This window comes from Anomaloglossus baeobatrachus, chromosome 8 (genome assembly GCF_048569485.1).
Source record: "Anomaloglossus baeobatrachus isolate aAnoBae1 chromosome 8, aAnoBae1.hap1, whole genome shotgun sequence".
In the NCBI taxonomy this organism is placed as follows: Eukaryota; Metazoa; Chordata; class Amphibia; order Anura; family Aromobatidae; genus Anomaloglossus; species Anomaloglossus baeobatrachus.
The window spans coordinates 10,730,759-10,753,412 of record NC_134360.1 but is presented as its reverse complement, the minus strand read 5'-3'; the positions used below and the strand labels follow the sequence as shown (position 1 = coordinate 10,753,412).

The 22,654-nt window shown below is 50.6% G+C and overlaps 1 protein-coding gene across 1 annotated transcript in view; it reads right to left on the bottom strand.

Annotated features, from left to right (window-relative positions):
* The window catches only part of CACNA1D (calcium voltage-gated channel subunit alpha1 D), a 390,642-nt gene that overhangs the window by 213,529 nt on the left and 154,459 nt on the right, over window positions 1-22,654 (bottom strand). The window contains exons 5-7 of the mRNA XM_075321032.1: window positions 21,539-21,690; window positions 16,108-16,260; window positions 14,240-14,436 (exon numbers count right to left, since the gene is read on the bottom strand). Coding sequence (XP_075177147.1) covers window positions 14,240-14,436; window positions 16,108-16,260; window positions 21,539-21,690 — 502 coding nt within the window. The remainder of the gene's footprint in view (window positions 1-14,239; window positions 14,437-16,107; window positions 16,261-21,538; window positions 21,691-22,654) is intronic.

Sequence of the window (22,654 nt, the reverse complement as noted above, 5' to 3'; positions counted from 1 at the left end):
GGATACTAGTCTGTAAAGGAGCCAGTAGGAGCTGTGCAGCTGGGGATACTAGTCTGTACAGGAGCCAGTAGGGGCTGTGCAGCTGGGATACTAGTCTGTACAGGAGCCAGTAGGGGCTGTGCAGCTGGGGATACTAGTCTGTACAGGAGCCAGTAGGGGCTGTGCAGCTGGAGGATACTAGTCCTGTACAGAGCCAGTAGGGGCTGTGCAGCTGGGTGATACTAGTCTGTACAGGAGCCAGTAGGGGCTGTGCAGCTGGGGATACTAGTCTGTACAGGAGCCAGTAGGGGCTGTGCAGCTGGGGATACTAGTCTGTACAGGAAGCCAGTAGGGGCTGTGCAGCTGGGATACTAGTCTGTACAGGAGCCAGTAGAGGGGCTGTGCAGCTGGGGATACTAGTCTGTACAGGAGCCAGTAGAGGCTGTGCAGCTGGAGATACTAGTCTGTACAGGAGCCAGTAGGGGCTGTGCAGCTGGAGATACTAGTCTGTACAGGAGCCAGTAGGGGCTGTGCAGCTGGAGATACTAGTCTGTACAGGAGCCAGTAGGAGGCTGTGCAGCTGGGAGATACTAGTCTGGTACAGGAGCCAGTAGGGGCTGTGCAGCTGGAGATACTAGTCTGTACAGGAGCCAGTAGGGGCTGTGCAGCTGGGATACTAGTCTGTACAGGAGCCAGTAGGGGCTGTGCAGCTGGAGATACTAGTCTGTACAGGAACCAGTAGAGGCTGTGCAGCTGGAGATACTAGTCTGTACAGGAGCCAGTAGGGGCTGTGCAGCTGGGGATACTAGTCTGTACAGGAGCCAGTAGGGGCTGTGCAGCTGGGGATACTAGTCTGTACAGGAGCCAGTAGGGGCTGTGCAGCTGGGATACTAGTCTGTACAGGAGCCAGTAGGAGCTGTGCAGCTGGGGATACTAGTCTGTACAGGAGCCAGTAGGGGCTGTGCAGCTGGGGATACTAGTCTGTACAGGAGCCAGTAGGGGCTGTGCAGCTGGGGATACTAGTCTTGTACAGGAGCCAGTAGGGGCTGTGCAGCTGGGGATACTAGTCTGTACAGGAACCAGTAGGGGCTGTGCAGCTGGGGATACTAGTCTGTACAGGAAGCCAGTAGGAGGCTGTGCAGCTGGGGATACTAGTCTGTACAGGAGCCAGTAGGGGCTGTGCAGCTGGGGATACTAGTCTATACAGGAGCCAGTAGGGGCTGTGCAGCTGCGGGATACTAGTCTGTACAGGAGCCAGTAGGGGCTGTGCAGCTGGAGATACTAGTCTGTACAGGAGCCAGTAGGGGCTGTGCAGCTGGAGATACTAGTCTGTACAGGAGCCAGTAGGGGCTGTGCAGCTGGAGATACTAGCCTGTACGGGAGCCAGTAGGGGCTGTGCAGCTGGGGATACTAGTCTGTACAGGAGCCAGTAGGGGCTGTGCAGCTGGAGATACTAGTCTGTACAGGAACCAGTGGGGGCTGTGCAGCTGGGGATACTAGTCTGTACAGGAACCAGTAGGGGCTGTGCAGCTGGGGATACTAGTCTGTACAGGAGCCAGTAGGGGCTGTGCAGCTGGAGATACTAGTCTGTACAGGAACCAGTAGGAGCTGTGCAGCTGGGGATACTAGTCTGTACAGGAGCCAGTAGGGGCTGTGCAGCTGGGGATACTAGTCTGTACAGGAGCCAGTAGGGGCTGTGCAGCTGGGCATACTAGTCTGTACAGGAGCCAGTAGGGGCTGTGCAGCTGGGCATACTAGTCTGTACAGGAGCCAGTAGGGGCTGTGCAGCTGGAGATACTAGTCTGTACAGGAGCCAGTAGGGGCTGTGCAGCTGGGGATACTAGTCTGTACAGGAACCAGTAGGGGCTGTGCAGTTGGGGATACTAGTCTGTACAGGAACCAGTAGGGGCTGTGCAGTTGGGGATACTAGTCTGTACAGGAACCAGTAGGGGCTGTGCAGCTGGAGATACTAGTCTGTACAGGAGCCAGTAGGGGCTGTGCAGCTGGGGATACTAGTCTGTACAGGAACCAGTAGGAGCTGTGCAGTTGGGGATACTAGTCTGTACAGGAGCCAGTAGGGGCTGTGCAGCTGGGGATACTAGTCTGTACAGGAACCAGTAGGGGCTGTGCAGCTGGGGATACTAGTCTGTACAGGAACCAGTAGGGGCTGTGCAGCTGGGGATACTAGTCTGTACAGGAGCCAGTAGGGGCTGTGCAGCTGGAGATACTAGTCTGTACAGGAACCAGTAGGGGCTGTGCAGCTGGAGATACTAGTCTGTACAGGAGCCAGTATGGGTTGTGCAGCTGGAGATACTAGTCTGTACAGGAGCCAGTAGGGGCTGTGCAGCTGGAGATACTAGTCTGTACAGGAGCCAGTAGGGGCTGTGCAGCTGGGGATACTAGTCTGTACAGGAGCCAGTAGGGGCTGTGCAGCTGGGGATACTAGTCTGTACAGGAACCAGTAGGGGCTGTGCAGTTGGGGATACTAGTCTGTACAGGAGCCAGTAGGGGCTGTGCAGCTGGGGATACTAGTCTGTACAGGAACCAGTAGGGGCTGTGCAGTTGGGGATACTAGTCTGTACAGGAGCCAGTAGGGGCTGTGCAGCTGGGGATACTAGTCTGTACAGGAACCAGTAGGGGCTGTGCAGCTGGGGATACTAGTCTGTACAGGAACCAGTAGGGGCTGTGCAGCTGGGGATACTAGTCTGTACAGGAGCCAGTAGGGGCTGTGCAGCTGGGGATACTAGTCTGTACAGGAGCCAGTGGGGGCTGTGCAGCTGGAGATACTAGTCTGTACAGGAGCCAGTAGGGGCTGTGCAGCTGGGGATACTAGTCTGTACAGGAGCCAGTAGGAGCTGTGCAGCTGGGGATACTAGTCTGTACAGGAGCCAGTAGGGGCTGTGCAGCTGGAGATACTAGTCTGTACAGGAGCCAGTAGGGGCTGTGCAGCTGGAGATACTAGTCTGTACAGGAGCCAGTAGGGGCTGTGCAGCTGGAGATACTAGTCTGTACAGGAACCAGTAGGGGCTGTGCAGCTGGGGATACTAGTCTGTACAGGAGCCAGTAGGGGCTGTGCAGCTGGAGATACTAGTCTGTACAGGAGCCAGTAGGGGCTGTGCAGCTGGGGATACTAGTCTGTACAGGAGCCAGTAGGGGCTGTTCAGCTGGGGATACTAGCCTGTACAGGAGCCAGTAGGGGCTGTGCAGCTGGAGATACTAGTCTGTACAGGAGCCAGTAGAGGCTGTGCAGCTGGGGATACTAGTCTCTACAGGAGCCAGTAGGGGCTGTGCAGCTGGAGATACTAGTCTGTACAGGAGCCAGTAGGGGCTCTGCAGCTGGAGATACTAGTCTGTACAGGAACCAGTAGGGGCTGTGCAGCTGGAGATACTAGTCTGTACAAGAGCCAGTAGGGGCTGTGGAGCTGGGGATACTAGTCTGTACAGGAGCCAGTAGGGGCTGTGCAGCTGGGGATACTAGTCTGTACAGGAGCCAGTAGGGGCTGTGCAGCTGGAGATACTAGTCTGTACAGGAACCAGTAGGGGCTGTGCAGCTGGAGATACTAGTCTGTACAGGAGCCAGTAGGGGCTGTGCAGCTGGGGATACTAGTCTGTACAGGAGCCAGTAGGGGCTGTGCAGCTGGAGATACTAGTCTGTACAGGAACCAGTAGGGGCTGTGCAGCTGGAGATACTAGTCTGTACAGGAGCCAGTAGGGGCTGTGCAGCTGGAGATACTAATCTGTACAGGAGCCAGTAGGGGCTGTGCAGCTGGGGATACTAGTCTGTACAGGAGCCAGTAGGGGCTGTGCAGCTGGGGATACTAGTCTGTACAGGAACCAGTAGGGGCTGTGCAGCTGGAGATACTAGTCTGTACAGGAGCCAGTATGGGTTGTGCAGCTGGAGATACTAGTCTGTACAGGAGCCAGTAGGGGCTGTGCAGCTGGAGATACTAGTCTGTACAGGAGCCAGTAGGGGCTGTGCAGCTGGAGATACTAGTCTGTACAGGAGCCAGTAGGGGCTGTGCAGCTGGAGATACTAGTCTGTACAGGAGCCAGTAGGGGCTGTGCAGCTGGGGATACTAGTCTGTACAGGAACCAGTAGGGGCTGTGCAGCTGGGGATACTAGTCTGTACAGGAACCAGTAGAGGCTGTGCAGCTGGGGATACTAGTCTGTACAGGAACCAGTAGAGGCTGTGCAGCTGGGGATACTAGTCTGTACAGGAACCAGTAGGGGCTGTGCAGCTGGGGATACTAGTCTGTACAGGAGCCAGTAGGGGCTGTGCAGCTGGGGATACTAGTCTGTACAGGAACCAGTAGGGGCTGTGCAGTTGGGGATACTAGTCTGTACAGGAGCCAGTAGGGGCTGTGCAGCTGGGGATACTAGTCTGTACAGGAACCAGTAGGGGCTGTGCAGTTGGGGATACTAGTCTGTACAGGAGCCAGTAGGGGCTGTGCAGCTGGGGATACTAGTCTGTACAGGAACCAGTAGGGGCTGTGCAGCTGGGGATACTAGTATGTACAGGAACCAGTAGGGGCTGTGCAGCTGGGGATACTAGTCTGTACAGGAGCCAGTAGGGGCTGTGCAGCTGGGGATACTAGTCTGTACAGGAGCCAGTGGGGGCTGTGCAGCTGGAGATACTAGTCTGTACAGGAGCCAGTAGGGGCTGTGCAGCTGGGGATACTAGTCTGTACAGGAGCCAGTAGGAGCTGTGCAGCTGGGGATACTAGTCTGTACAGGAGCCAGTAGGGGCTGTGCAGCTGGAGATACAAGTCTGTACAGGAGCCAGTAGGGGCTGTGCAGCTGGGGATACTAGTCTGTACAGGATCCAGTAGGGGCTGTGCAGCTGGGGATACTAGTCTGTACAGGTACCAGTAGGGGCTGTGCAGCTGGGGATACTAGTCTCTACAGGAGCCAGTAGGGGCTGTGCAGCTGGGGATACTAGTCTGTACAGGAACCAGTAGGGGCTGTGCAGTTGGGGATACTAGTCTGTACAGGAGCCAGTAGGGGCTGTGCAGCTGGGGATACTAGTCTGTACAGGAACCAGTAGGGGCTGTGCAGCTGGGGATACTAGTATGTACAGGAACCAGTAGGGGCTGTGCAGCTGGGGATACTAGTCTGTACAGGAGCCAGTAGGGGCTGTGCAGCTGGGGATACTAGTCTGTACAGGAGCCAGTGGGGGCTGTGCAGCTGGAGATACTAGTCTGTACAGGAGCCAGTAGGGGCTGTGCAGCTGGGGATACTAGTCTGTACAGGAGCCAGTAGGAGCTGTGCAGCTGGGGATACTAGTCTGTACAGGAGCCAGTAGGGGCTGTGCAGCTGGAGATACAAGTCTGTACAGGAGCCAGTAGGGGCTGTGCAGCTGGGGATACTAGTCTGTACAGGATCCAGTAGGGGCTGTGCAGCTGGGGATACTAGTCTGTACAGGTACCAGTAGGGGCTGTGCAGCTGGGGATACTAGTCTCTACAGGAGCCAGTAGGGGCTGTGCAGCTGGGGATACTAGTCTCTACAGGAGCCAGTAGGGGCTGTGCAGCTGGGGATACTAGTCTGTACAGGAGCCAGTAGGGGCTGTGCAGCTGGAGATACTAGTCTGTACAGGAACCAGTAGGGGCTGTGCAGCTGGAGATACTAGTCTGTACAGGAGCCAGTAGGGGCTGTGCAGCTGGAGATACTAGTCTGTACAGGAGCCAGTAGGGGCTGTGCAGCTGGGCATACTAGTCTGTACAGGAGCCAGTAGGGGCTGTGCAGCTGGAGATACTAGTCTGTACAGGAGCCAGTAGGGGCTGTGCAGCTGGGGATACTAGTCTGTACAGGAACCAGTAGGGGCTGTGCAGTTGGGGATACTAGTCTGTACAGGAGCCAGTAGGGGCTGTGCAGCTAGGGATACTAGTCTGTACAGGAACCAGTAGGGGCTGTGCAGTTGGGGATACTAGTCTGTACAGGAGCCAGTAGGGGCTGTGCAGCTGGGGATACTAGTCTGTACAGGAACCAGTAGGGGCTGTGCAGCTGGGGATACTAGTCTGTACAGGAGCCAGTAGGGGCTGTGCAGCTGGGGATACTAGTCTGTACAGGAGCCAGTGGGGGCTGTGCAGCTGGAGATACTAGTCTGTACAGGAGCCAGTAGGGGCTGTGCAGCTGGGGATACTAGTCTGTACAGGAGCCAGTAGGAGCTGTGCAGCTGGGGATACTAGTCTGTACAGGAGCCAGTAGGGGCTGTGCAGCTGGAGATACAAGTCTGTACAGGAGCCAGTAGGGGCTGTGCAGCTGGGGATACTAGTCTGTACAGGATCCAGTAGGGGCTGTGCAGCTGGAGATACTAGTCTGTACAGGAGCCAGTAGAGGCTGTGCAGCTGGGGATACTAGTCTGTACAGGAGCCAGTAGGGGCTGTGCAGCTGGAGATACTAGTCTCTACAGGAGCCAGTAGGGGCTGTGCAGCTGGGGATACTAGTCTGTACAGGAGCCAGTAGGGGCTGTGCAGCTGGAAATACTAGTCTGTACAGGAACCAGAAGGGGCTGTGCAGCTGGAGATACTAGTCTGTACAGGAGCCAGTAGGGGCTGTGCAGCTGGGGATACTAGTCTGTACAGTAACCAGTAGGTGCTGTGCAGCTGGGGATACTAGTCTGTACAGGAGCCAGTAGGGGCTGTGCAGCTGGGGATACTAGTCTGTACAGGAGCCAGTAGGGGCTGTGCAGCTGGGGATACTAGTCTGTACAGGAGCCAGTAGGGGCTGTGCAGCTGCGGATACTAGTCTGTACAGGAGCCAGTAGGGGCTGTGCAGCTGGAGATACTAGTCTGTACAGGAGCCAGTAGGGGCTGTGCAGCTGGGGATACTAGTCTGTACAGGAGCCAGTAGGGGCTGTGCAGCTGGAGATACTAGTCTGTACAGGAGCCAGTAGGGGCTGTGCAGCTGGGGATACTAGTCTCTACAGGAACCAGTAGGGGCTGTGCAGCTGGAGATACTAGTCTGTACAGGAGCCAGTAGGGGCTGTGCAGCTGGGGATACTAGTCTGTACAGGAGCCAGTAGGGCCTGTGCAGCTGGGGATACTAGTCTGTACAGGTGCCAGTAGGGGCTGTACAGCTGGGGATACTAGTCTGTACAGGAGCCAGTAAGAGCTGTGCAGCTGGGGATACTAGTCTGTACAGGAGCCAGTAGGGGCTGTGCAGCTGGAGATACTAGTCTGTACAGGAACCAGTAGGGGCTGTGCAGTTGGGGATACTAGTCTGTACAGGAGCCAGTAGGGGCTGTGCAGTTGGGGATACTAGTCTGTACAGGAGCCAGTAGGAGCTGTGCAGCTGGGGATACTAGTCTGTACAGGAGCCAGTAGGGGCTGTGCAGCTGCGGATACTAGTCTGTACAGGAGCCAGTAGGGGCTGTGCAGCTGGGGATACTAGTCTATACAGGAGCCAGTAGGGGCTGTGCAGCTGGGGATACTAGTCTGTACAGGAGCCAGTAGGGGCTGTGCAGCTGGGGATACTAGTCTGTACAGGAGCCAGTAGGGGCTGTGCAGCTGGGGATACTAGTCTGTACAGGAGCCAGTAGGGGCTGTGCAGCTGGGGATACTAGTCTGTACAGGAGCCAGTAGGGGCTGTGCAGCTGGGGATACTAGCCTGTACAGGAGCCAGTAGGGGCTGTGCAGCTGGGGATACTAGTCTGTACAGGAGCCAGTAGGGGCTGTGCAGCTGGAGATACTAGTCTGTACAGGAACCAGTAGGGGCTGTGCAGTTGGGGATACTAGTCTGTACAGGAGCCAGTAGGAGCTGTGTAGCTGGGGATACTAGTCTGTACAGGAGCCAGTAGGGGCTGTGCAGCTGCGGATACTAGTCTGTACAGGAGCCAGTAGGGGCTGTGCAGCTGGAGATACTAGTCTGTACAGGAGCCAGTAGGGGCTGTGCAGCTGGAGATACTAGTCTGTACAGGAACCAGTAGGGGCTGTGCAGCTGGAGATACTAGTCTGTACAGGAGCCAGTAGGGGCTGTGCAGCTGGGGATACTAGTCTGTACAGGAGCCAGTAGGGGCTGTTCAGCTGGTGATACTAGCCTGTACAGGAGCCAGTAGGGGCTGTGCAGCTGGAGATACTAGTCTGTACAGGAGCCAGTAGAGGCTGTGCAGCTGGGGATACTAGTCTGTACAGGAGCCAGTAGGGGCTGTGCAGCTGGAGATACTAGTCTGTACAGGAACCAGTAGGGGCTGTGCAGCTGGAGATACTAGTCTGTACAGGAACCAGTAGGGGCTGTGCAGCTGGGGATACTAGTCTGTACAGGAGCCAGTAGGGGCTGTGCAGCTGGGGATACTAGTCTGTACAAGAGCCAGTAGGGGCTGTGCAGCTGGGGATACTAGTCTGTACAGGAGCCAGTAGGGGCTGTGCAGCTGGGGATACTAGTCTGTACAGGAGCCAGTAGGGGCTGTGCAGCTGGAGATACTAGTCTGTACAGGAACCAGTAGGGGCTGTGCAGCTGGAGATACTAGTCTGTACAGGAGCCAGTAGGGGCTGTGCAGCTGGGGATACTAGTCTGTACAGGAGCCAGTAGGGGCTGTGCAGCTGGAGATACTAGTCTGTACAGGAGCCAGTAGGGGCTGTGCAGCTGGGGATACTAGTCTGTACAGGAGCCAGTAGGGGCTGTGCAGCTGGGGATACTAGTCTGTACAGGAGCCAGTAGGGGCTGTGCAGCTGGGGATACTAGTCTGTACAGGAACCAGTAGGGGCTGTGCAGCTGGGGATACTAGTCTGTACAGGAGCCAGTAGGGGCTGTGCAGTTGGGGATACTAGTCTGTATAGGAGCCAGTAGGGGCTGTGCAGCTGGGGATACTAGTCTGTATAGGAGCCAGTAGGGGCTGTGCAGCTGGGGATACTAGTCTGTACAGGAGCCAGTAGGGGCTGTGCAGCTGGAGATACTAGTCTATACAGGATCCAGTAGGAGCTGTGCAGCTGGGGATACTAGTCTGTACAGGAGCCAGTAGGGGCTGTGCAGCTGGGGATACTAGTCTGTACAGGAGCCAGTAGGGGCTGTGCAGCTGGGGATACTAGTCTGTACAGGAACCAGTAGGGGCTGTGCAGCTGGGGATACTAGTCTGTACAGGAGCCAGTAGGGGCTGTGCAGCTGGAGATACTAGTCTGTACAGGAACCAGTAGGGGCTGTGCAGCTGGAGATACTAGTCTGTACAGGAACCAGTAGGGGCTGTGCAGCTGGGGATATTAGTCTGTACAGGAGCCAGTAGGGGCTGTGCAGCTGGGGATACTAGTCTGTACAGGAGCCAGTAGGGGCTGTGCAGCTGGAGATACTAGTCTGTACAGGAGCCAGTAGGGGCTGTGCAGCTGGGGATACTAGTCTGTACAGGAGCCAGTAGGGGCTGTGCAGCTGGGGATACTAGTCTGTACAGGAACCAGTAGGGGCTGTGCAGTTGGGGATACTAGTCTGTACAGGAGCCAGTAGGGGCTGTGCAGCTGGGGATACTAGTCTGTACAGGAACCAGTAGGGGCTGTGCAGTTGGGGATACTAGTCTGTACAGGAGCCAGTAGGGGCTGTGCAGCTGGGGATACTAGTCTGTACAGGAACCAGTAGGGGCTGTGCAGCTGGGGATACTAGTATGTACAGGAACCAGTAGGGGCTGTGCAGCTGGGGATACTAGTCTGTACAGGAGCCAGTAGGGGCTGTGCAGCTGGGGATACTAGTCTGTACAGGAGCCAGTGGGGGCTGTGCAGCTGGAGATACTAGTCTGTACAGGAGCCAGTAGGGGCTGTGCAGCTGGGGATACTAGTCTGTACAGGAGCCAGTAGGAGCTGTGCAGCTGGGGATACTAGTCTGTACAGGAGCCAGTAGGGGCTGTGCAGCTGGAGATACTAGTCTGTACAGGAGCCAGTAGGGGCTGTGCAGCTGGAGATACTAGTCTGTACAGGAGCCAGTAGGGGCTGTGCAGCTGGAGATACTAGTCTGTACAGGAACCAGTAGGGGCTGTGCAGCTGGGGATACTAGTCTGTACAGGAGCCAGTAGGGGCTGTGCAGCTGGAGATACTAGTCTGTACAGGAGCCAGTAGGGGCTGTGCAGCTGGGGATACTAGTCTGTACAGGATCCAGTAGGGGCTGTTCAGCTGGGGATACTAGCCTGTACAGGAGCCAGTAGGGGCTGTGCAGCTGGAGATACTAGTCTGTACAGGAGCCAGTAGAGGCTGTGCAGCTGGGGATACTAGTCTGTACAGGAGCCAGTAGGGGCTGTGCAGCTGGAGATACTAGTCTGTACAGGAGCCAGTAAGGGCTCTGCAGCTGGAGATACTAGTCTGTACAGGAACCAGTAGGGGCTGTGCAGCTGGAGATACTAGTCTGTACAAGAGCCAGTAGGGGCTGTGCAGCTGGGGATACTAGTCTGTACAGGAGCCAGTAGGGGCTGTGCAGCTGGGGATACTAGTCTGTACAGGAGCCAGTAGGGGCTGTGCAGCTGGAGATACTAGTCTGTACAGGAACCAGTAGGGGCTGTGCAGCTGGAGATACTAGTCTGTACAAGAGCCAGTAGGGGCTGTGCAGCTGGGGATACTAGTCTGTACAGGAGCCAGTAGGGGCTGTGCAGCTGGGGATACTAGTCTGTACAGGAGCCAGTAGGGGCTGTGCAGCTGGAGATACTAGTCTGTACAGGAACCAGTAGGGGCTGTGCAGCTGGAGATACTAGTCTGTACAGGAGCCAGTAGGGGCTGTGCAGCTGGGGATACTAGTCTGTACAGGAGCCAGTAGGGGCTGTGCAGCTGGAGATACTAGTCTGTACAGGAACCAGTAGGGGCTGTGCAGCTGGAGATACTAGTCTGTACAGGAGCCAGTATGGGTTGTGCAGCTGGAGATGCTAGTCTGTACAGGAGCCAGTAGGGGCTGTGCAGCTGGAGATACTAGTCTGTACAGGAGCCAGTAGGGGCTGTGCAGCTGGAGATACTAGTCTGTACAGGAGCCAGTAGGGGCTGTGCAGCTGGGGATACTAGTCTGTACAGGAGCCAGTACGGGGCTGTGCAGCTGGGGATACTAGTCTGTACAGGAACCAGTAGGGGCTGTGCAGCTGGGGATACTAGTCTGTACAGGAACCAGTAGAGGCTGTGCAGCTGGGGATACTAGTCTGTACAGGAACCAGTAGGGGCTGTGCAGCTGGGGATACTAGTCTGTACAGGAACCAGTAGGGGCTGTGCAGTTGGGGATACTAGTCTGTACAGGAACCAGTAGAGGCTGTGCAGCTGGGGATACTAGTCTGTACAGGAACCAGTAGAGGCTGTGCAGCTGGGGATACTAGTCTGTACAGGAACCAGTAGGGGCTGTGCAGTTGGGGATACTAGTCTGTACAGGAGCCAGTAGGGGCTGTGCAGCTGGGGATACTAGTCTGTACAGGAACCAGTAGGGGCTGTGCAGTTGGGGATACTAGTCTGTACAGGAGCCAGTAGGGGCTGTGCAGCTGGAGATACTAGTCTGTACAGGAGCCAGTAGGGGCTGTGCAGCTGGGGATACTAGTCTGTACAGGAGCCAGTAGGGGCTGTGCAGCTGGGGATACTAGTCTGTACAGGAACCAGTAGGGGCTGTGCAGTTGGGGATACTAGTCTGTACAGGAGCCAGTAGGGGCTGTGCAGCTGGGGATACTAGTCTGTACAGGAACCAGTAGGGGCTGTGCAGTTGGGGATACTAGTCTGTACAGGAGCCAGTAGGGGCTGTGCAGCTGGGGATACTAGTCTGTACAGGAACCAGTAGGGGCTGTGCAGCTGGGGATACTAGTATGTACAGGAACCAGTAGGGGCTGTGCAGCTGGGGATACTAGTCTGTACAGGAGCCAGTAGGGGCTGTGCAGCTGGGGATACTAGTCTGTACAGGAGCCAGTGGGGGCTGTGCAGCTGGAGATACTAGTCTGTACAGGAGCCAGTAGGGGCTGTGCAGCTGGGGATACTAGTCTGTACAGGAGCCAGTAGGAGCTGTGCAGCTGGGGATACTAGTCTGTACAGGAGCCAGTAGGGGCTGTGCAGCTGGAGATACAAGTCTGTACAGGAGCCAGTAGGGGCTGTGCAGCTGGAGATACTAGTCTGTACAGGAGCCAGTAGGGGCTGTGCAGCTGGGGATACTAGTCTGTACAGGTACCAGTAGGGGCTGTGCAGCTGGGGATACTAGTCTCTACAGGAGCCAGTAGGGGCTGTGCAGCTGGGGATACTAGTCTCTACAGGAGCCAGTAGGGGCTGTGCAGCTGGGGATACTAGTCTCTACAGGAGCCAGTAGGGGCTGTGCAGCTGGGGATACTAGTCTGTACAGGAGCCAGTAGGGGCTGTGCAGCTGGAGATACTAGTCTGTACAGGAACCAGTAGGGGCTGTGCAGCTGGAGATACTAGTCTGTACAGGAGCCAGTAGGGGCTGTGCAGCTGGAGATACTAGTCTGTACAGGAACCAGTAGGGGCTGTGCAGCTGGAGATACTAGTCTGTACAGGAGCCAGTAGGGGCTGTGCAGCTGGGGATACTAGTCTATACAGGAGCCAGTAGGGGCTGTGCAGCTGGGGATACTAGTCTGTACAGGAGCCAGTAGGGGCTGTGCAGCTGGAGATACTAGTCTGTACAGGAGCCAGTAGGGGCTGTGCAGCTGGGGATACTAGTCTGTACAGGAACCAGTAGGGGCTGTGCAGTTGGGGATACTAGTCTGTACAGGAGCCAGTAGGGGCTGTGCAGCTAGGGATACTAGTCTGTACAGGAACCAGTAGGGGCTGTGCAGTTGGGGATACTAGTCTGTACAGGAGCCAGTAGGGGCTGTGCAGCTGGGGATACTAGTCTGTACAGGAACCAGTAGGGGCTGTGCAGCTGGGGATACTAGTCTGTACAGGAGCCAGTAGGGGCTGTGCAGCTGGGGATACTAGTCTGTACAGGAGCCAGTGGGGGCTGTGCAGCTGGAGATACTAGTCTGTACAGGAGCCAGTAGGGGCTGTGCAGCTGGGGATACTAGTCTGTACAGGAGCCAGTAGGAGCTGTGCAGCTGGGGATACTAGTCTGTACAGGAGCCAGTAGGGGCTGTGCAGCTGGAGATACAAGTCTGTACAGGAGCCAGTAGGGGCTGTGCAGCTGGGGATACTAGTCTGTACAGGAGCCAGTAGGGGCTGTGCAGCTGCGGATACTAGTCTGTACAGGAGCCAGTAGGGGCTGTGCAGCTGCGGATACTAGTCTGTACAGGAGCCAGTAGGGGCTGTGCAGCTGGAGATACTAGTCTGTACAGGAGCCAGTAGGGGCTGTGCAGCTGGGGATACTAGTCTGTACAGGAGCCAGTATGGGCTGGTCTGGTGTATGGAGATGGGCTTTATTTCCCCTTTTACCCGTGTTGTACTTCTGTGCGGAATAGATATTATAATGTAATAAGTTACACGGCTTCTCTCACCTCGGGGGTCGGACTTGATTTGATCTTAATTTTAATATTTTATATTTATGATAAATTATAAAAGGGAAAAGATTGCGTTCTTAGTTTTTCATAATTTGAAAATGTCTCATCCTCAATCTTCACTTCGAAATTCATATTGGGAAAATCTTAAGCAATTTACAATATTTTTTTTGTGGATTTACAGCAGGAGATAAGTCTACTACAGCTCGTGGCCGTCTATGGGGCTCAGGCTTGGGTTTTGTGGTAGAATTCATCAAGCACATTGCACCATTAACCTGGCATGAAAAACTAATTGCGTTTGAAAAGTTGCGTTTTTGGTATTTTTACACCTGGTCATGTGGGCGGAGACACACAGAAGGGGTGTGGCCTAAAATGACCTGACATTTACTCTACAAAAGTGGAGGAAATTATAGCATTAATGTATAAATGTATCAGCACATTTACTCCAGCTATCTTGAGGATTCCGTTTTTTATCTATTATAGCACAAAAATCTAATTCAAGAGGAGAAACCTCAAAAACAAGCTCCACCCATTCTCAAAAAAAAGGCGGGGCCAGTGTAAAAAAAAACAAAAGTCCCATTACACAAATTGTGACTTTTCGACGCTGGTTTGCCGGACGGGATAATGGGACTGATTCTATATATACACAATTAAAAGAGATACAGGGGGCCCAGGGGTCAGACCCCAACATTTTAGAGTTAAGAGGTGGAGAAGAGCTCACAAGCTTAGGCCTGGGACTTGGAAAGTTTTTAAACTTTTGACGAGCACAAATAAAACTTAAAATTCTCAAACAAAATACAATTAAACTCACAAACCCTTATTAACCCCCAATAATGTTCCCGTTCATTGTGTACTGCACATTTCTACTAATGAGTGTAAAAAGCGTCCAACTTACCCAATATAAGACGTCGGTCCAGCCCTCCATGGTGATACACTGGAACACAGTCAACATTGCAAAGGCAAAGTTATCAAAATTGGTTATTCCCCCATTAGGCCCAGCCCATCCGCTCTTACATTCGGAGCCATTTACTGGACACACGCGCCCGTTCCCTGAGAACGCACAGGGCGCAGGTTCATCTTCCGCCAGCAATTCTGTGGAGTAAAGACACGGAGTGAACGACAAGCCGGTGTCCCCGGTCACTCACACTAGGAGGACCGCTCTGCTCTCCGCACATGTCGTGGTGGGGACCCCCTGAAATACCAGCGCTGGAGCCCATGTCTGAACTAGTGAGGGTTACAATGTACAATGTCACTGGGGAGCATCCGTACACTGACCAATCAGTGCTGAGCGTGTAGGACTCTATGGGGACACATCCAGTTGTCAATTTAAGCTTTACCGACAAAGCACCATCCTGAGACTCCTGTACAGTCTCCAGATGGATAAATGGCTGCACAGAGTCTCCTTTCTAACATTCTCCCACTTCACCTTGTAGGTGCTATCCTGACACTTTCCTGCAGTCTGTGATGCTACAGATAAGGGCACTGGTTTGCGCCGTGTACTGGAGGGGAACATGGAGTCATAAAATATAGCCATTTATTCTAGTGCAATCTAGAACAGACCAGCTCCATCCACTCCACTACAATCACCAGATGATAATATGATGTGTTCTATGTGGAGCCTGCAGTGTGCACTTCTTTCTCTCCCTTCCTTTGCACAGGCCACGCCCCCAGTGACATCACTGCAAAGCACAGACTGGAAATCCCTCTACTCTGTGCTTAGAACAGAATGCAGCAGGAAGTTAGGAGGTCACGTCCCCACAGGTGATGGCTCAGGAACAGGGCGGAATCTCAACAGCAAGTAAATTAGGACGTTTATTAATTTCTGACAGCTTTATTTTATTTTAATAATCTCTGGAGCAGTGATGGGTCCTCTTTAAATTAATATAATACAAGTTACACTAAATCTTATGCCATCTGCTCATTTCTTCTTACTCTACCATATGGATTTCAAGTAATGATTAAAAAAAAAAAAACAACAAAAAAAACCCCAATTCTCACTTAAGGGGATCTATCATCTGATTCACAGTGCCAAAAATGTATAACTATTAATCTTGACTGATTAGTCAATGCAGTCTTCTGGGCCTTATCCCACTCTGATCCCTTTAAGTGACAGGTCTCTCCTTAGACACACAGATAGGCAGAGACCGGTTTGTTTAGGGAAACCACCGGGATCGGTCCTCACAGACTAGTCAGACAAGACACATAGTCCTTGCATTGTATTTCTAAGTATGGGTTCTCTATAACACCGCAGTGTTTAGACTAAAACATATCAGAATCTGGATTAAAAAAAAAAAAAAAAAAATCCGATTTCCTGCCTTGTTTTATAGAAGGCTTTTCAGCAGACTCATTATCATCACAGACAGGATTATAATGATAAGCAATACCTCTATACACAGCTGATAAAACAGGATCTACCATTCAGAAAAAAAAGTGGTATCACAGCTCTGCTCCCTTCACATGACATCTGTACACGCTCATTAGATGCGTCAGAGTCAGTCTATTGCTGCTAATGTATGTGTGACTTTCCCAAAGGAAAGTTATTGTGACCGCTGTGAAAATTGCAAAACATTTTTTTTAATAATATAGATTGTGATATGATTTTTTTTTTTTTTTTTTTACAGATGTAAATAAATATATAATTTAACAATAAAATCTGGTTTTCCAATAATCCCATTAAGGATTATTGCTAAATCAGATCCAGATTGCACAGATTATATCACCATTATCTCTCTAAACGTTTTCTTGAAGGTTTCTGTAACTTACCAGTGCCGAAGAAAAAGCAGGATTTGTGCATTTTCCCAACAAAAAGTTCTAGTCCAATAATAGCATAAATTATAATAACAAACAAGACCAGGAGAGCGATGTGCAGCAGCGGAACCATGGCTTTAATAATGGAGTTCAGCACGACCTGTAAACCTGGAAGAAGAAGAGGGACGGCATCAGGGGCGGCATGAAATCATGGCAAAGCTATAGGGATCACAGCAGCAGCGAGATCCCCGACATATCATTGAGGCTGTACCCTGTCCCTGGTATTCGCTGCATCTATCACTCATTGCCCGCAGTATAGATTGTGAGTCTGGGGGCACAGTATGGCGGCACTACATAATGGCTTCAGCAGGCGACTTGGGACAGAGGCACAGGCAGCAAATGACAGAGCTGGGTTTGTAATAGATAATGCTGTAGGTAATCCAACAGGTCAGATTAGCAGTAACAGGAATCCATCAGCAGCAGTTTCTGCTACCTCATCTGAGAGCACCATGATGTAAGGGCAGAGACCCTGATTCCAGAAATATGTCACTTATCTCACTGGGTGCAGCAGTTGTGCTAGAATCATTTTCTTTGCTGCAGATATATCAGTGCTCAGAATGTAGAGCTGTGTATAACCCCGCCCACACCACTGATTGGCAGCTTTCTGTGTATAACCCTGCCCCCACCACTGATTGGCAGCTTTGTGTATAACCCTGCTTCCACCACTGATTGGCAGCTTTGTGTATAACCCTGCTTCCACCACTGATTGGCAGCTTTGTGTATAACCCTGCTTCCGCCACTGATTGGCAGCTTTGTGTATAACCCTGCTTCCACCACTGATTGGCAGCTTTCCGTGTATAACCCTGCCCCCACCACTTATTTGTAGAGCTGTAGGGGGAAAAAGCGCAATAGGGTCTTACCCGGTATGAGGGTAGAGAGACAGAAAGAGGTACACTCACCTGGTAGGGTTGTGCAAGTCACAACTCCTTATGATCGCATGTGAGTGCCTTTTTGTGGTTTAGCAGCGGCCCCGGAATGCAGTATATAATATATAGGTCAGGTAAAGAGAAAACCGGTTTAAATGACGCGCTAAAAACCACTGATGCTGTAGATGAAAAAGATTTCCTTTATTTCATAATTCTACGCGTTTCAGAGACATCTCCGTCTCCTTCCTCAGGAAAAGAAATCATATTACGAAAAAGGGGCAACAGAGCCTATATAAAGGAAGACCAGTAGCCACATATGCATTTGAAAAGTGAACAGCCCATATGACCCAGAGCCAAGTCATATGGGCTGTTCACTTTTCAAATGCATATGTGGCTACTGGTCTTCCTTTATATAGGCTCGGTTGCCCCTTTTTTGTAATATGATTTCTTTTCCTGAGGAAGGAGACGGAGATGTCTCTGAAACGCGTAGAATTATGAAATAAAGGAAATCTTTTTCATCTACAGCATCAGTGGTTTTTAGCGCGGCATTTAAACCGGTTTTCCCACCACTGATTGGCAGCTTTGTGTATAACCCTACCCACACCAAAGATTGGCAGCTTTGTGTATAACCCTACCCACACCAATGATTGGCAGCTTTGTGTATAATCCCACCTACACGTCTGATTGGCAGCTTTGTGGATAATCCCACCCACACGACGGATTGGCAGCTTCCTGTGTATAACCTTGCCAACACCACAGTTTTCTGTTTACACTGTGCATAGTCAGAAAACTGCTAATCATTGTGGGGGACACTGATTATTACTAATCCCGTAGTGATATCTGATGATAAAACACTGATTTTATTGCAGTGAAGAAAAAAGCCCAGTAAGTGAAACATCACAAGAATCAGGGTCTCTGCCCCTACATCATCCTGCCCTCAGATTACATAGCATAAAACTGCTGACTATCAAAATATAAAATGTATTCATTTTTAATCGATGTAAAACTGTGAAATACATGGAGCTGACCATGCAAATTCACGGGGCAGTCACATCTGCAAATTGCACCATGTACAGTGCTGCACGCACAATACAGAGGAGCGTGCATGCTGCTTTTTGTACGCTTTTAAAAGACTGATTTCAGCTGGATCCGTTTTTATTTAACATTAAAGTCTAAGGAAAACGGATCTGTTTTCTTTAATTTGTTACAGATCAGTTTTATTTTTACTGATCAATAGTGATCAGGTAACGGATCCGTTTCCCATAAACTCCAGTATTAAAAAAAAAACAGGGATCCTGCAAACAATAAGTTATTTAAAAACGGACATAAATTGACAGATTGCTGCTGGATGTCTTCTAACGGACGATTCCTGGAGGTGTGAACACGGCCTGATATTGGAGCGATATTACACTGACCTCGGAGACGTGCTCCGCGTTTATGCAGAAGGACGGAGCGACGCGGAGAGTGGAGAGACCTTTATGGAGCAATAATCGGGTCACGGTGGCTCCTTTCCATTTGCCATTTACAGCATTTTCATGCCCGACCCCAGCAGCGCTCGGATTTTAATGCCAAATTAAAGCAGACACCAGATGTAGATGTCACACCAAGCCTGACATTTACAGGAACGACGGCGGCGGAAAGAGCAAATCCTTCTGCTGTCGGCGGAGCCGGACTCCGCGGCTTTGCTCGGATTTTTCAGCTTCAATTCAATATTTGGAAAAAGGTTTAAAATTTTGCAATGAAAGTCAATAGTCAGACATTGGCGCGCGTTCACATGTAGCATTTGCTGATAGTTTTTTTTTCTCTGCATCAAAAACAAAAATCGCAGCATGAATTTGATGCTAAATCGTTCTGATCTCAGGGGGAAAACGGACAATAAAACGCTGAAACAATTAACCCGCTGTGCACTAAAAAAATGGGGTCAAATGTTAGGTTCACACACAGCAATATCACAAAAAATGCCATGTTTTACAGCACAAGCACAGGCTATGGGATCTCACAATGTCTTTATTTCACTTGCAGAATTTAAGGGTTTTTGTAGAGGGATATTTTTTTTATCCATAGTATGGAAAAAAAAAAAAAATACGAAAAACACTGCTAAAAGTGTATCAAACAGGCTTAGCGGCTTTTTTTTTTACAGCATTTCTTTTCTTCATTTTTGGCATAAAAACTCTATTGAAGATGTAGCTAAATCACACATGTAATCCACATTACAAATATAAAAAAAAATGCCGCAAAACCTGCAACATTAATGCAGCAATTTTAGGGCCACAAGTGTGATTTTTGGCTCCAAAAAAGAACAGAAAAAAAACAAAAGAAAACAAAAAAAACAAAACCTTGGAAGTGAGAACTTAGGCAAAATATGCAAGGGAAAAAGCACCAAAGCTGCAATGCCCTGCACATGAGGCAGGAGACTAATCAGGAGAACTATACTACATTAATAACTGGAGGAATTTTCTAATATATTATTATTATTATTATTATTATTAATAATAATTATAATAATAATATTATATTAGAAAATTCCTCCAGTTATTAATGTAGTATAGTTCTCCTGATTAGACTCCTGCCTCATGTGCAGGGCATTGCAGCTTTAGTGCTTTTGCCCTTGCATATTAATAATAATAATAATAATAATAATAATAATAATAATAATAATAATAATAATAATAATAATAATAATAAAAATATGCAATGCCCTGCAAATGAGGCAGGAGACTAATCCTGCCTCATGTGAAGGGCATTGCAGGTTTGGTGCTTTTTCCCTTGCATATATTTATTATTATTATTATTATTATTATTATTATTATTATTATTATTATTATTATTACACCTACTACATATTGGGAGAGGATCTTGGAGATGGGAATAATGCCTTCAGTGCAGTTTTTCTACACAAAAGTGCAATAAAAAATGCATCAGAACCACTATATGTGAACAGGTCCGTACAGAGGGTTTTATGATGTAGAGTGACATACAGGGATCTGTGCAGCAGCTTCGCAGCAATGTCCTATTCACTTCAATAGGAGCACGCTGCACTGGCAGACATTGCAAAGGGAAACGTTTGGAGAGAAAACTAATGATTGATTAATGATATAATCAAAAAGGAGAAATATAGGGCAGCACGGTGGCTCAGTGGTAAGCACTGTAGTCTTGTGGTGGCTCAGTGGTTAGCACTGCAGTCTTGTGGTGGCTCAGTGGTAAGCACTGCAGTCTTGTGGTGGCTCAGTGGTAAGCACTGCAGTCTTGTGGTGGCTCAGTGGTAAGCACTGCAGTCTTGTGGTGGCTCAGTGGTAAGCACTGCAGTCTTGTGGTGGCTCAGTGGTAAGCACTGTAGTCTTGTGGTGGCTCAGTGGTTAGCACTGCAGTCTTGTGGTGGCTCAGTGGTAAGCACTGCAGTCTTGTGGTGGCTCAGTGGTCAGCACTGCAATCTTGTGGTGGCTCAGTGGTTAGCACTGCAGCCTTGAAGCGCTGGGGTCTTGGGTTCAATTCCCACCAAGGAGAACATCTGCAAGGAGTTTGTATGTTCTCCCCGTGTTTGCGTGGTTTTCCTCTGGGTTCTCCGGTTTCCTCCCACACTCCAAAGACTGATAGGGAATTTAGATTGTGAGCCCCAATGGGGACAGTGTTGCCAAAGTAAGTAAAATGCTGTGGAATTAACAGCGCTATATAAATTATATATATATATATATAGTCAATGATGTAGAGAAGTTCTCAACTAATCAATAAAGAATGTGTCAGTCAACACAACACAATACATTGCCTGGAGTCAGACTTTCTCCATGGAGGGGCCCGGCCGAACCTTGTAATGAGCTGACAGCCCCCTTCACCCAGGGAGACAGTTTTAAGCACAATTTGGAAATGGAGTAGTTGGACCCCCTAGGACCGGACTGCGCTGATATCGTAAGTTTTATATTTCAGCAGGAGGTCTAAATTGAAGACAACGTGTGTCAGGCCCCCCAATTCCTTGTGTTGCCCCCCCCCCCCCCCGACTCCTTGCGTCAGGCCCCTCCGCCTCTGCAGAACGCACCGTACACATTTTGGCTGCGGTGACCCTTTAAGAAAGATGTGAATAATGAAAACCCATCCTATTCTCCGAGCGGGGAAAATCGGGGGGTACACCCGGCGTTGTAGGGTCAGCCCCTCAGACCTCCTCCAGACGTCCGGTTTTCACAGATCAGACCTGCACCCATTACAATCCACACGTCTCTAGGTTACGTGACCGCAAATTCACCCCCCAAAAACATCCGTTATTGATGCAAGATAAAACTGGCTCATCCAAATGAATGGCGCAGTGAAGAACAATGGATGCCGCCCTTGGGTCACCGCGACGAGGTCCAATTGTTACTTTTCAATGAGTAGAGGAATCAGATGTCAAAAGTGATGGTAGAAATGGACACAAGGACCAAACATGTACAAAAACCGGCCCAAAGACTGGCATGGGGCGTCTGAGTGCGGCCTCCACGGGGTCAGGATTAAAGGGTCCTAGAAGAGAAGATAGAAATAAAAGCAGTACTTACTGGGCACCCCGGACACTAATCGCAGGGGGCGCAGCACGCGGAAGGCGCGGAGAGCTTTCACATCAAATCCACCCGATTTCCCCGTCGAGTGGGTTCCTCCTTCCACTTCTTTGGTACCAAAATTAAGTTGTTCCAAAGCTACACTAAACAATCTAGAGCGAAAAACACCATCAAAATCACATCAATGAGCAAGAGACATACAATGCAAACAACATGACATACAAGACAGATAAATCATTCAAGGGAATCGGTCAGCAGGTTATTGCTATGTAATCTGATAATAGGGGCAGAGACCCCGATTACTGCGATGTGTCACTTACTGGGCTGCTTGTCAACGTTTCCATAAAATCAGTGTTTTATCAACAGGAGATTATCACTATAAGACTAGTTGTCTTGTGCTGTATAGACCTCCTGCACTGTGTAACCCCCCACTACTGATTGTAAAAAAGCTGCCAGAGCACAAAGATAGCTGCCAATCAGTGGTGTGGGCGGGATTATACACAGAAAGCTGCCAATCAGTGGTGTGGCGGGATTATACATAGAAAGCTGCCAATCAGTGGTGTGGGCGGGATTATACATAGAAAGCTGCCAATCAGTGGTGTGGGCGGGATTATACATAGAAAGCTTCCAATCAGTGGTGTGGGCGGGATTATACATAGAAAGCTGCCAATCAGTGGTGTGGACAGAGTTATACACAGAAAGATGCCAATCAGTGGTGTGACCAGGGTTATAAACAGCTGCCAATCACTGGTGTGGGTGGGGTTATACACAGCTGCCAATCAGTGGTGTTGGTGGGGTTATACATAGCTGCCAATCAGTGGTGGGTGGGGTTATACACAGCTGCCAATCAGTGGTGGGTGGGGTTATACACAGCTGCCAATCAGTGGTGTGGGTGGGGTTATACACAGCTGCCAATCAGTGGTGGGGGAGGAGGTTATACACAGTGCTACCAATCAGTGGTGTGGGCGTGGTTATACACAGATATATGCCAATCAGTGTTGTGGGTGGGGTTATCAAAAGAAAGCTGCCAATCAATGGTGTGGGCGGGGTTATACACAGAATGCTGCCAGTGGTGTGGGCAGGGTTATACACAGAAAGCTGTCAATCAGTGGTGTG